This window comes from Xyrauchen texanus, chromosome 3 (genome assembly GCF_025860055.1).
Source record: "Xyrauchen texanus isolate HMW12.3.18 chromosome 3, RBS_HiC_50CHRs, whole genome shotgun sequence".
NCBI lineage: Eukaryota > Metazoa > Chordata > Actinopteri > Cypriniformes > Catostomidae > Xyrauchen > Xyrauchen texanus.
In genome coordinates this window covers 4,534,014-4,549,540 of record NC_068278.1, presented here as the reverse complement: position 1 = coordinate 4,549,540, position 15,527 = coordinate 4,534,014, and the positions used below count along the sequence as shown (strand labels likewise).

At 38.1% G+C, this 15,527-nt stretch overlaps 1 protein-coding gene across 2 annotated transcripts in view; it reads left to right on the top strand.

Annotated features, from left to right (window-relative positions):
• Positions 1 to 12,798, top strand: part of sapcd2 (suppressor APC domain containing 2) — a 37,864-nt gene extending 25,066 nt beyond the window's left edge. The window contains exons 2-7 of one of the 2 annotated variants that reach the window (XR_007969258.1): positions 131 to 258; positions 8,476 to 8,622; positions 9,030 to 9,131; positions 9,437 to 9,544; positions 9,820 to 10,035; positions 10,885 to 12,798. Coding sequence is in view for 1 of the 2 variants with exons in the window: in XM_052113093.1 (XP_051969053.1) it covers positions 131 to 258; positions 8,476 to 8,622; positions 9,030 to 9,131; positions 9,437 to 9,544; positions 9,820 to 9,948 (614 nt within the window). In the remaining variant the exon portion in view is untranslated. Of the gene's footprint in view, positions 1 to 130; positions 259 to 8,475; positions 8,623 to 9,029; positions 9,132 to 9,436; positions 9,545 to 9,819 lie in introns of both variants that reach the window. The other variant, XM_052113093.1, reaches the window with a different exon arrangement.
• The last annotated feature ends 2,729 nt before the right edge of the window (positions 12,799 to 15,527 follow it).

Here is a 15,527-nt window from a genome sequence, read left to right as displayed (position 1 = left end):
AACCCACCTACTTCATTTTGTTGCAGTTTAAGTTTAGTAGGCTACTAATTTAATGGCTTTCTTTTTTTAATTCAGTAGTTATAATAAAATATCTCATATTCTGTCTCTTTCTTTTTCTATTTTTGGCAAGTTGAGAGTGTCTGTCTGCCTCGGTCACAGAGTGAAACTGCATCAGGGTTCATGAGATCGCGACGGCACGGGAGGAGCCGAGATGAACAGAGACGCCACACCATCACAAATGGAGTGGATTATAGAATGGTAAAGAAATAATGTTACTATATTGACACCAGTGAATATGACATGAATGATCTATCATCTTCTCAGTAAAGGTGTACAGTGAGGCTCTTAACTCTTCCTGCTACTGTATTTGTTAGAATGGGATTTTATATATATATATATATATATATACACACACACGTATATATGCGGCAGACGAAATCCGCTCACAACGCCCCAGTTGTAATGTAGGGTCAGACTGGATGAACTTGCTAATGCTAGCTGCCTTGCTAACAATTAGGTTATGTCGGACACCGGATTGATTCCATCCGCACCGCAAGACTTCATGACATCGGTTGCGTCCTCTCATCGTCTCTAGTGAAGAGCGCGACAGAACAACAGTGATGTGGACAACAGCTCTGATCTTTCTGCGCTGTAATCTTGAATATTGTTCTCTAGCACCAAACATGCATCATTTCTGCCTTGTCCCGCTCAGCACGCGTCGCCTCTTTTCCCTGCATGTGTGTAGACATGAAGCGCTGCATGAGTTAACGTGGTTTCAAAGCACCTTTTAGACCAAAACGTTTTCTAAATGTATCTTTATTAATCAGCATGTTACGAGCCTTTAATAATAAACAAATCCATTTCTGTTCTAATTTAGTGAAAATCAGAGGTCTTGAATGGATAAGACTAAAATTACTAGTTGGTAGACTAATCTCTCACTTTAATGAAAATATACAAATGTTTTTTATATTTTTTTAAAAACGTTTTCTAAATGTATCTTTATTAATCAGCATGTTACGAGCCTTTAATAATAAACAAATCCAATAAACAAATTGATTTCTGTTCTAATTTAGTGAAAATTAATGAGATGTCTGGAATGGATAAGGAAAGACTAAAATTACTAGTTGGTAGACTAATCTCTCATTTAATGAGAGTGTCATTTCAATGTATGAAAATATACAAATGTTTTTTTAAATTTGATCTTTTAACATTCATTTTCGGTAAAAGACGGTAAAATTGGTGAAAGATCCCACAGACCCCACTGCTTTGGCCGTCTCTGGACCCCCTGTGCAGTTTTGTAGAGACTATTTTGACTGATTAGAAAAAATGTTTTCTTCCGTCAACTTTGTAATAAAAAAAAAAAGAAAGTGCAGTGTGTAAATGTATATTGTGATAAATATCGATATTGAACAATATGAAAAAGATTATCATGATAACAATTTTGCCCATATCGCCCAGCCCTAATATTGGTATATATATATAGCACTGCTTCATGAGTTCACCAGAGCTTCACAGGTTGCCACTGGAGTCCTCTTCCACTCCTCCTCGACGACATCATGGAGCTGGTGGATGTTAGAAACCTTGTGCTCCTCCACCTTCTGTTTGAGGATGCTCCACAGATGCTCAATAGGGTTTAGGTCAGGAGACATGCTTGGACAGTCCATCACCTTCACTCTCAGCTTCTTTAGCAAGGCAGTGGTCATCTTGGAGGTGTGTTTGGGGTCGTTATCATGCTGGAATACTGCCCTGCGGCCCAGTCTCTGAAGGGAGGGGATCATGCTCTTCTTCAGTATGTCACAGTACATGTTGGCATTCATGGTTCCCTCAATGAACTGTAGCTACCCAGTGCCGGCAGCACTCATCCAGCCCCAGACCATGACACTCCCACCACCATGCTTGACTATAGGCAAGACACACTTGTCTTTGTACTCCTCACCTGGTTGCCGCCACACACGCTTGACACCATCTGAACCAAATAAGATTATCTTGGTCTCATCATCATTTTAGGGCTGTCGAGTTAACACGTTAATAACGCGCGATCAATTGTACAAAAAATAACGCTTTAAAAAAATTACCTAATTTAATCGCATGCTTGTAGTACCACCTGTATACTCCAGAGGGCAGTATGTGAAATTTCAGCTGTATGAGCAACACACAGTTTATACAGTGAAGAAAACAACCCACAACACAGACATGCGTTACTAAGGGTTCCAATGCGATCTTTAAGGGATCTCAAGATGTGTTTAAAGATTGAGTATTAAACTATATTTAACTTGAAACAGTGAACTAAACATTTTATTTTTATGATGCAACACACCCGAGACGTGACACAAGCATGTCTGACGCAGGTCGTACGGTAGGGTGATGTGGGACAGTCCCGAAATTGGAAGCTTTGTCCCGTGTCCCGCAAGTCATAAGTAGTGTCCCGCATTTCAATTTTGTCCGTATCATTTCTTAATCTTTATTATTATTTTTCTTAATGCGTTATTTTTTGTATAATTAATTGTGCGTTATTAACTCTACAGCCCTAATATATATATCATATTTACAACGTGTGTGTAACGGATTGAACCACATGTTGGTCAAAGCAATTTCACAAAATATAAACATCCACATACAACAGTTTAAAAATATCACAAAACATATATTTTTATCTCCATTAAGGTTCACACCAGGGAATTTCAAATGACCTTTTCACAGACTGTGATATACACCTGTGTAAATCTACCAAACTTTTTGATATTTTCAAGTTAAAATTATTTAGTGTGAATTTCTCGTAGTATGCTTTGTGTTGTACTTCCCTGAAATTAGTTTTATAGTAAGTCACTAAAGCTGCGATGTGGTTTCTAAGACAGCTGCTGAAGGAATAAACTGAACTGAATTTCTGCTTCACATATCATATATTTACAGTGCATTCAGAAAGTATTCAGACCCCTTCATTTTTCACATTTTGTAATGTTGCAGCTTTATGCAAAAATGCTTTAAATTATTTATTTATTTCTTTTCCCACATCAATCTACACTGGATACCCCATAATGACAGATAGAGTTTTGATAACTTTGCAAATGTATTAAACGTGCAGTATGTAACGAATCTCATGTAATATTCACACTTTTTTGCCAATGTGTGAACGGCTTGTTACGCAACTTAAAAATGAGCCCTTCCCAGACTTCCTTGTTTGCCTCTTAAAGCCTGTAGACTGATTTTCATGCGACGGGAGTGGGTCGCATTTGCCGGGAAAATCCAAAGGATGTGACGTTTATGCGTGCTCCTGAAAGCCGTGATTATTCAGCAAGGTAAACTACAATAACACGTGAAATGAATTCAAGACAATGTTCAAGATTATGCAAAAAGACCCATTCATTACTGTAACGTAACTTGGTTATACAGAAAATATATACAATCTATTATTATAAAACAATAGTGCATCGATATATCAAAGTGACAGTTGTGATTGAATCACATCAATACTGAATTGTGTCAACATATTAATAATGTACAGTCTAGTGCATCATGCAAAGAAAAGTGATCACTTCAAACTACAGTCTCGTATAGTCAGATGTATATCCACACTTTGTTTGAACCCTGTTCCAGCACTGGAGAGTCAAATATAATATACCGTCTCAAAGTTTGTAGTAAAAAAATCATAACTGTGTCATTTTAATTATGCTCCCTCATCTGTCGGCATGAAGTTTCACGTTCAGTCTCTTTGCGTCTGTATGGAGTGTGTGCACGAGTGTGAACAACAGATAGCTGCTGCAGTTCACTTAACGGCCACAGGTGTCATTAATAATGTTTATTAATGTTTCTGAATCTTACTTAATGTACCTTTTAAAAAGAAAAAATTAATTATCACATTGAAATAAGTATTCAGACCCTTAATTCAGTACTTAGTTGAAGCACCTTTGGCAGCGATTACAGCCTTAAGTCTTTTTGGGTATGATGCGACAAGCTTTACACACCAGGATTTGGGGATTGGGGATTTTCTGCCATTCTTCTCTGCAGATCCTCTCAGGCTCTGTCAGGTTGGATGGGGACCATCGGTCATCAGGTCTCTCCAGAGATGTTCGATTGGGTTCAAGTCTGGGCTCAAGTCTGGGCTCTGGCTGGGTTACTCAATGACATTCACAAAGTTTTCCCTAAGCCACTCTTGAGTTGTCTTGGATGTGTGATTAGTGTCATTGTCCTGTTTGAAGGTGAACCTTCAGCCCAGTCTGAGGTCCTGAGTGCTCTGGACCAGGTCTTCATTAAGGATATCTCTGTATTTTGCTGTGTTCAGCTTTCCATCAACCCTGACCAGTCCTCCATGGGGTTGGGCGGTTTACCGGTACTAACAAGGTATTGCGATACCAAACAAATTAAAATGGTACTATATCATCTTGTTGCTAATTTCGGTGCCATATTACCTATGCATACATGTGCTGTCACTAGCAAAATGATATGAGATGTGACAGTTTTGAGATTAAATCAATGACGATTATGAAATAAAATAAAAAACCTCTGGATATTTATTTACCTCATTATAGAGCAGAAGGATGTAATTTAATGACATATTATACAGTTACATGTGTTACATGCTACAGAATGAACAAGAGGTGCCGCTCTGCTCTATCATCTGCTTCACACACATATGCATACGCACGTTCAAACTCGCACACAATTTATTATAATTATTAATAAATAAATAAATATAATTATTATCTGTTGGCAATATAACAAAAGCAAGTGTGTTTTATCAGCATGTGATTCAGCCATAGCAGCCTTGTGGCACAGGTTACCAGATTTTTTATTTTTCATTAATGTTTTCGTTAATACTGTCTTTCATAAAGTCTCCTTTGTGCAGCATTTTATTTGATGAAAGCTGTATATATCAATTTCATTAAACATCATTTGATGAAAACATTATTAAAACAGAAAACACAAATCATGGATACATTTGTATCTGTGAAGTCGTTTTCTGTGTAATTGCATAAAAAAAATCTGACTTTTTATTTATTGATTATAGTATCGATTTAGCATCGATACCGAGGTACCAGGGCTGGTATCGTACCGAAGCCAAAATTTTGGTATCAGAGCAACCGTGGTCCCCCAGTCCCTGCTGCTGAAAAACACCCCACAGCATGATGCTACCACCATCACGCTTCACTGCTCGGATGATATTGAGCAGGTGAGGAGCGGTGGCTGTTTACTCCAGACATGAGGCTTGGAATTGAGGCCAAAAAGTTCAATCTTCATTTCATCAGACCAGAGAAGCTCTAGGAAGACATCTTAACACATCTTTCCATGAGCACTTAACCAGTCACTAAAATATATATATATATTTCCTTGTTGCACTTTAATCTGTTTTGTATACTATTCTGATGCTAGTGAAACTTTGTAATATGACACTTTTCATACCACTGCCTCCTTAAGATGACTCTCTTATGTTTTCCTTTTGGATAGAAGTTGAATCAGATGTGTTTGATTAGGGAAATATCCAAAATATGTAGTGTTGGGCGACCTCCAGGAACAGGGTTGAGTATCAGGAGCTTCATTAGTTTCCTTTAGCAGATCTGGTGTTTCCATGACAAACTTTTATGAAGCGCAAAAGCAGAATTTCATTAAAGTAATGTTTAATTGATATAGTGACTTTCCAATACTCAAGGTCACTTTACAAGAAGAGTACATCATGCAGTTGTTAAATTCAATGACATACATGGGGAAAAAAGAGGCAGTCAGCAGATAGACATGGACAGAAAAGGGTCTGTTTTCGGTTAGATTTGAAAATGATATTACAGATAAGAAAGCCGTAATCTCAGAGGACTGAAGGGTACGAATATGAGTATCTTAATATTACTGATGTGTTTAATGTAGTTTAAAAAAACAGAATATTCTGTAACAAACCAGCCCCCTCAACCCCTCGTGATGTCTTTCTCCCGCTGCCTGTCGCTCCTCCCTGCGTTTACATTGCCCTGTCTCTCTTCTCTCTCTCTTTCTGTGATTCTCTGGTTTGTCTGCTGGTCTCCGGCAGCTCTGCCTCTCTCTCCCTCTCCCCCCTCCCCCTCATGGTGGACAATCGTGTCGGACCCCGGGGCCCGTACGCCGGTGAGTCTTTGTGCGCCGCGTACACCACAGTCTTCATCCCTTTGAGCAGCAGCCTGTTCTCCAGTAGAGCCTTGAGCTTCTACATCTGGGTGAGTGAGACACCAGACAGACAGACAGACAGAGATCCGAGTTCTGTTGATTTCACATGCAGATGGATTTTTTTATTGACATCTTGTCTGTGATGGTTGTTTAGTTTATGGAGTAACTGTGATATTAACTTCTATGTCTGTGAAATCCGTGATGGGGTCGTCAGTCATTATCTGGGTTACTCTCCTGATGTTGTCTTGTAATAGATCTTGTTACAGTTTGTTAGTTTTGTCGTGATGTTGTCTGTCTGTGACTTTAACTGTATCTGCATTCACCCGTCTCTCTCTCTCTATACAAAGAGGATTTTCCCTTTTGAAGGCCCTCTACACAAATTCTCACAGCGCCTGACACCAGAACAAAGCATCAAACCCCCCACCCAGCCCCCTTATTTCCCGATTTGTTTCACCCATTTAAAAAGAGTTGAAACTGCAGTTCGTCTCTCTGAAAAGTAGTGTTGTGTTTGTAACAATATTTCATTAGAATGCTGTATGATGAATGAACTGAGCTTCTTCAGGCACTTGTCTATATTTATAATATTTTTTAATGATGTTTTCATTCATATATAAAATAAATGTTGTTTGTACATATCGACCGATATGGCCTTTTTAATGGTGATGCCGATATCTCCACCGCAGGATGGTAGACAGACTGATATAATGCAGTTGTATATAGACAGTATACAGTATATACACTCACTTTATTAGGTGCACCTGTACATCTATTATTCATGAGATTATCCATTCAGCCAATCCTGTGGCAGCAGTGTAATGTATAAAATCATGCAGATATGGGTCAGCGGATAGGCTACAACAGTAGAAGACCACGTCTGTTTCCACTTCTGTCAGCCAAGAACAGGAAACTGAAAACAAGATCCACTTTTAAAACACCATCATAAACTTTATGCATGTGCAGAGGAGGGGAGAACGGAGCACATACTAACAGTTTTTGCTTTTCTTACGTTTGTGTAAATGTACTTGGAGTTCAAAATAGTTTTATTTTTTTCACATTAATGTCTGAGACAAATATGTCATTTAGCTTCATGATTATAGCATGTACTTTTTTTCGCCATCTACCTGGAGAAAAAAGAAAATAATAATAAAGTGAAATGTTACAATGTACCCCATCAACAGGACACGTTGTAACAGGAGAGGGGCACATTGTAATATGACACTTTAGAAATCCCTTCTAACAATTGATCTCATTAAAATAAGGATAAACCAATATATGATGTCAATAAAAGACATTTAGTAACTTTGTCATATTTAATATAGCAATCATTTTGACACTTGACAATGAATAGACAACAAAGCCACAGGATTGACCGAAATAATGCATGGATTGATCACGCGCACACACACACACACACGCATAAAAGGGAATTATGTAAATGACAGATGTGACTGCATTGAAGTGAAATACTTCATCCGTTCATTTCAGACATTTCATCCAGTCATAATCCAGCCTCTTCTTCATAACCTGCATCAGGTGTTCTTCAAAACTCACTGGCCCAGCACTTGTATTCAACCCCCCATCACCACCAGTTTAGGTGTCGTCCTGCTATAGAGGTTAGATCCTCTTTCCTGCCATCATCATCTTCCGGCCAGATCTGACTGTTGAGCATTGGACTGCTTGACGGGTCTTACGGCAAAAGAAACTATTCTATCACTATATTCACATTCATTCTTATTCATTCAGTCTTTCTGGAAGATTTGCACATAGTTTGATCTAATTGGGGCACATTGTAATGCAGCGTTACAACGTGTCCTGTCAGCACAACAGCGATTGAAACCCGGCTAGGCACTTTTGTTGACTGGCACCAGCGATATAAACAAACATTCATAAGATGTTGGTACTGTAAATGGAATTAGAAGAATAGAAATATGGAGTTGCATTCTTTGTGCATCATTGAATGTCAGGCATATTTCTGTGACAGTGACCTGCTCATTTTGTATTTATGGAAAATGAGGTTCTTGTCAAGGTATGGATTTATGCTCCATTAAATGATAAAGAATGTAAGTATTATTAATCATTTTCTTCTACTGACGCAATTAATGGCTTGCATTAACAGTGATTTTATCAGAACACCCTTCACGTCTACTTGTCGATTTTGATATGGAAAAATGAAACCCCAAATATTTCTTAATTCAAATGACACTTTAAAATAAACATCAATCTAATCCAATTGTAATTTTGTGCATTTCCTGTTGTAATGCTGACCATTTGCTGTTGTAATGCTGCAAGTTTCCTATTTTATTGGTACATGTTTCCTTTTTTAATGCTGCGTATTTCCTGTTGTCCTGTCAGTTAAAGCAGATGAAGGAGCTGGAACAGGAGAAAGATTCTCTTCTGGCTGGGCTGGACGTGTTTGAGCGAGCCAGAGAATGGTACCAGACCCAGATCCACAATGTCACTGAGACACAGAGACAAGTTGGCCAAAGTCATCAATCGACTGTACGTCCACTCTGTACGATGATGTTTGCACGTTACTGTCATTTTACTTGTATTTGATGGTTTTAGTCAATTTGAAAAAACACTCAGAAGTTCAGCCTCAACTCATCAACATATTAAATGACACTAATATATTCATTATAATATCATTATTTTAATGATCATCCATTGGTACTCTTCAAGTGTACCAATGGGGCAGTGGTGGTTGAGGCTCAGGGTTACTGACCAGAAGGTCAGGTGGTTCAAGCCTCAGCACCACCAAGATGCCACTGTTGGGCCCTTGAGCAAGGCACTTAACTCCAGGTTGCTCCGGGGGGATTGTCCCTGTAATAAGTGCACTGTAAGTCGCTTTGGATAAAAGCGTCTGCCAAATGCATAAATGTAAATGTAAATGTACTCTGTTTCATCAGGACTTTTTCACCGAATCTTGTTCGAGTCAGATTCATCATCTTCTGCCTAAACTACAGGAAGTGACACGCTGTCTGAATGATTTGATTTCATTCTCTGGGACGGTTCGTATGAAACATTCTTTCAGTTAAATCTGTTAGTTATGTTAACTCATTTACTCATTTTTATATAATGTGATCAATCATATGTGTCAGTTGTTCTAAATATGTGAGAATAATGTGTTGTTTGAGAATTTCAAGATAATTTGCTCTGATTTATTTTAGCAGCAATGTTTTTCTGAAATGAATGAGAGATTCTCACTGCACAAAACAGATGAATTTATTTGTCCAGACAGCCATTAATAATCAAACACCATGTCTCTGAGAATGAGTATTGTCTGAATGTTCAGTGCATCTGTGGTGTTCTGCAGGCGCTGCCATCTGTGAGCTCATTGTCTGCCAGCAGCTCCGGGAGCGCTCCTCCTGCACCTCCTCAGGCCATCCACATACTGAAGGAGCAGAACCGACTCCTTACACAGGTCAGACTCATGACACCACCATACTGCCCAACTCAACTGGATAAATGACTCCAGACCATTGAATATTGAGAAGCTGTATCTGTGCTCAAATCAAGTAACTTTGTTTTCTGACCGTGTTATTAAAAACTTGTTTAGCTCAAGACAGAATGTACTGGGTAATATTTCGTTTTTCATTAACTATAAGAATGTTACAACGTTATAAGAGGTTGATTTAGCATGTTGATATTTTCGGCCCTATTATTCCATCGGTATCACTGTGATTTCCTCTCTTACAGGAAGTTACAGAGAAAAGTGAGCGCATCACTCAACTGGAGCAGGAGAAATCTGCTCTGATCAAGCAGCTGTTTGAGGCTCGAGCTCGCAACACTCACGACAGCAGCGCGCTCGACTCCACCTTCATCTGATGATGAGCACTCCAGCACCAGACCTCCATTACACACCTCAACAAACATCCACCATACCTCGTATTCATCTGAGCTCCATTACAGACGGTGAGGAGGATGTCGACAGAGACAACAGCCCAACTGTCCAAACACCTGATCCATTCAGGAGCTGCAACTGAATATGTCTTTGAGCGTAACACCTTTTTCTTTTTCTTTCCTTGATTCTCATTTGTTCACACTTAATATCGATCAGCTGTGACTGACAACATTTACAAACACGTGATTGTAATTCATCCCATCGGATCACGTCATGGACAATCGCATCTCTACAGCGGCTTTTAAGTATCAGAATTGAAAGCTTCCGGAACTATTCCTTCTGTGTATGCAGTGTGAACGGAACATGTATCTGATCTTCTCCATGCATGATCGCCTGAACTTGTTTTTCTACAAACTACATTTGACATGTTTTCAAGAAGATATAATGAATGTGATTATTTTCAACTTCATTTCTGTGGATGAGTCTGTGGCAGTGTTGTCGATTACATTGATAATAAAAGGAAATGTGTTACAGGAAAAGACATTTACAATGGAAGTCTATAGGAGCAGCTTTTCAGAGGGGTTAAAAGCAGTGAAGATTGTATGAATGCTTCATTAAAAACTGGAGAGTCCGTGTCAAATTTGCCACTGATCATTTCCACATGCAAATGAACTTTGTGGTAATTTGTCCATTGTTGCCAAACGTTTGCTGCTGGTTCACCACTACAGGTGATGAGTAAACTTCTGACAAACATTTGCTGCAAATCACAACCTCATTTGCATGTGAAAATAATGAGTGGCAAATTTGTGGCAAGCTTGTGGCTAGTTTGCCAGAACTCTAGATTTTTAGTCTATGCTTTTATTATTTGATCTGTAAAGTGTCTAAATTGATGTAGGACTTTTTTTTTTTTTTTTGCACAGATGAACTTCTGGTTGTGTTGCTGATGTCATTCCTGTGGCTGGAGTTTGTTCCATGCAAGCAGCACTTTTACAAATAGTCATGTCACTTCACTTTCTGGTACCCTTACACTGATACCAAGCAAACGTAACCAGTTTTATGTTTTTTGCTGGTCATGACATTGTTAAAAATATGAAATATATATCTCTGCACAGTCAGGGTTTTATGGGATTTTATAACACTCTCATGCAAACACTGGTTCAGGGTTATGGTTATAATAGTAAAAGAACAGTAATAGTTGCATTTATTTGTGGTTCTTTATACACTGGTGGCCAAAAGTTTGGAATAATGTACAGATTTTGCTGTTTCAGAAGGAAATTGGTACTTTAATTCACCAAAGTGGCATTCGACTGATCGCAAAGTATAGTCAGAACATTACTGATGTAAAAAACATCATCACTATTTGAAAAAAGTAATTTATCAGATTTAGACAGCAGCATCAGTCCAACACCTTATCCTTGAGTAATCATGATAAATTGATCATTTGATACTAGAAAATCACTTTCCATTATATCAAACACAGTTGAAAGATATTTGATTCATTAAATGAAGCTGAACATTGTCTTTGTGTTTGTGTTGGCACAGTATGCAATAGACTGGCATGTGTTAAGGTCAATGTTAGGTCAAAAATGGCAAAAAAGAAAACTCTAGAAAACAAAAAACTGCAGATTTCATACAAAGGTGTAACTACAGTCTTCAGAGACAAAGAACAACTGACTGTAACAAGAACAGAAAGAGATGTGGAAGATGTACAACTAAACAAGAGGATAAGAACATCAGAGTCTCTAGTTTGAGAAATAGACGCCTCACATGTCCTCCGCTGACAGCTTCATTGAATTCTACCCGCTCAACACCAGTTTCATGTACAACAGTAAAGAGAAGACTCAGGAGGTCTTATGGGAAGAATTATAAAGAAAAAGACACTTTTGAAACAGAAAAACAAAAAGAAAAGGTTCGAGTGGGCAAAGAAACACAGACATTGGACAACAGATAATTGGAAAAGAGTGTTATGGATCTGAACCCCATTGAGCTTTTGTGGGATCAGTTAGACTGTAAGGTGTGTGAGAAGTGTCCGACAAGACAGTCACATCTATGTCAAGTGCTACAGGAAGTGTGGGGTGAAATATCACAGAGTATCTGCACAAACTGACTGCTAGAATAACAAGCATCTGCAAAGCTGTCATTGCTGCATGTGGAGGATTGTTTTGATGGGAACACTGAATTTTTTTTTTTTTTTTCAAATTGTAATAGTAATTTTCGCATTATTAATGTCCTGACTATAAATTGTGATCAGCTGAACGCCACTTTGGTGAATAAAAGTACCAATTTCTTTCCATAAGAGTAAAATCTGTACATTATTCCAAACTTTTGGCCGCCAGTGTACACGTCCCCATAGACTTCCATTATAAGTGTATCAATTAAAATATTTTTTTTTCTTCACAAACTGAGTGACGAGTCAAAATAATTGTCTGTTGTAATTGATTTAATGTCACAGAATATGTCTGCAGATATTAAATTAGTCAGTATAATACACACAAGACTGCTGCTGTTCTGAACGTCAGTAATCACAGCTGTGCTGATATTCAGAACAACAGCACAGTTATGAATGTGATTATAACAAATGATAATGAGTAATTTACATTTTAGGGACATTTTTTTTGTTTATTCACGAATTTTTTCTCCGCCAATGTAAATATTTCCAAAAGAATCTAAAGCATAAAACATTGTGTCACCGAACAATGCACAGACTGAAACCGCTTATGTGAGTGAAATTGAGTGACATGATTTCCCCTCCCACTTAAAGGCATAGTTGAACCTAAAGTAAAATTCTCTCATCATTTACTCACCCTCATGCCTTCCAGATGTGCATGACTTTCTTCTGCGGAACACAAATGAAGATTTTTAGAAGAATATTTCAGCTCTGTAGGTCCACACAATGTAAGTGAATGGTGACCAGAACTTTGAAGCTCCAAAAGGAGATAAAGTTAGCATTAAAGTAATCCATGTCTTCTAAAGTGATCTTATTGAACAAAGTTTAAACTTGTTTTCCTGCACTGTGACAACAGAGTAATTTCATCTATAGCATTATTTATCATATGTGTCAAGCTCAAGGAAGTGTAATCGAGCTTGAAATCCAGATCGCTAAAGAGACTGCTGCCAAGATGTTCAGTGAAAAGGGAGATTTATTTTGGTCTGTTCTCACCCAAAAGCATCTGGATCACTTCAGAAGACATGGATTAAAGTCATATGGATTACTCTTATGCTAACTTTATCTCCTTTTGGAGCTTCCAATTTCTGGTCACCATTCACTTACATTGTATGGACCAACAGAGCTGAAATATTCTTCTAAAAATCTTCATTTGTGTTCTGCAGAAGAAAGAAAGTCACACACATCTGGGATGGCATGAAGAGTAAATGATGAGAGAATTTTACTTTTTGGGTGATTTATCATTTTATCTGGTAGAAACCCTGGAAAATTACTTTGACTTTCAAACAGCTGCACCTCAGTGGAGGCAAAATCACTCGCCAGAGAAACACAGATGCTGTTAGATTCAGAAGAGAGAAAAAACTATCGAGTCATTTCCCGATTAGCACTTTTCACAACACACATCATTTCAAAGCAGCTTTACAGAAATGCTGAAAGGTCTTGAAGTCCTCATTGAGAAGTTTAAATGAAAAGAATTATTGAAAATGATTTGTCTTTTGGCCCCCAGTGTGTAAGCCGAAGATGACTGTCAGGATGTTGGTTAATGGAGAAACCAGACTCACTGTGGGGGTCAGTTCCCCTCTGACTAACATCATGAATCAATATTAGTTATCGATGTGAAGTGATTTTTGGTGTGCAATTTTTTTCAACTAAAAATATGAATTTGAATTGTAAGATCAGGGGCCGGATCGAAGTATAATTTTGATCAGCTCCGTGATTGTGAGCGGTGAGCCGTTTGTATTTGATTCAGAATCATGAGTGTTGTGATGATGAATTGAACCTTTGCTGGATGTTGAGTGATTTCAAAAAGGACTACAGCAGCCACACATACGAATCTTCAGAGGAATCAGTGACTAAATGTTTTTGTAGTAAATGAACCCAACGGAAAGACTCGTGACCATGACGACACAGCGATAAAGATGAAGGACGGATGTTTGCATGTGCAAGTGTCGTGGACATGACGAGGACAGAGAGGAAATTAGGAGGGAATAAAGTTACTCCTGGTTCAACGAAAACAGTTGAATCAACTTCTAACATTTAACACCGTATCTTCAGTCCTCTTGATTTCTAGTTAAACTTGTTTAAAATGTCTTTACTGTGTGTGATCCAGATGTTTGCAGATTGTTTCGGAGCAAATATAAAACTTTAATTTCCCTCGTCTCTGTTTATCCTGATGATTGGATGTTACAGTATTAAGAAAATCATTTTACTACATATTTAATCTGATGGGTGAATCTCACCAACACTGTCAAGAACATTCCCCGATCATATTTCACCCAAAGGCAAAAGAAAAATGACATTTCTTTTGCTTAAATAAAATGAAGTTCTATTTTAAGAGCATTTGTAATTTGATTTGATTTTGGGGTGAAATGGGAAATGGACATGTCATCTGCAGTGTCCAGGACAGTCAATAGTTTACGAGCACGTGTTCACGAGGAACTGGACATGTGAAGTGTGTGACTGAAGGATCTGAGCTGCTACTGTAAAGAGCTCAAGGTTCATGACGGTCACAGTTGATGTGGTCTTCCACGAGCTCTGCAGGGACGGTTTCAGGAGAACAGTCAGAACTGCTGAAGAACATCATTATATTTGAGTGTGTTTTACACATTCATGTGATGTAATATCTCTTGATCTCCAGCTTGTTTTCTGTCTTCCTGTTGCATTTGCATGTATAATCCACAATGATCTCGCTGCTTTTTCTTTATTAAAACATGTTATTCATTTGTCTTGTGACAAACTTCTATACATACATATATATATATCTCAGATTCAGAATTAACTTTATTGCCAATTAAGTTTTCACATACAAGGAATTTGCTTTGGTGTTTGATGCATACAATAACAATAAACATAGTACGATAAATAATAAACTATATTTAAGATACGATATATAGAGAAGAAGAGAACTGACGGGTGTGCAGAATATGAACCATAGAATGTTCACAGTTTGAGCATAATAAAAAGTGCAACAGACCAGATAAATGTTCTTTATGTTGATGCAAGACAGATGTGCAAACTGTTATTGTATCGTGTAGTGTCTATGGAGGTGGGATAAGAGACAGTGTTAGGGGGGTCCTGAGCCTTGTTTATGAGGCCAGCTGCAGACGGGAAAAAACTGTTCCTGTGGCGTGAGGTTTTGGTCATGATGGACATCACTTCATCCACTGAAGTCAAAAGACTGAAGTGATGTTTGGCTGGCACTGTCTGTAGTTTTTCATCAGCACACAGTGTGGAGCTAGACCATTCAAATCTTTGTACGTAGTTAACAGAATTTAAAAATGAATATGAAATTTAACAGGTAGCCAATGTAACGATGATAAAATGGGGCTAATATGATCATATTTCTTGGTTCTCGATAGCACTCTGGCTGCTGCATTTTGAACCAATTGAAGTTTATTT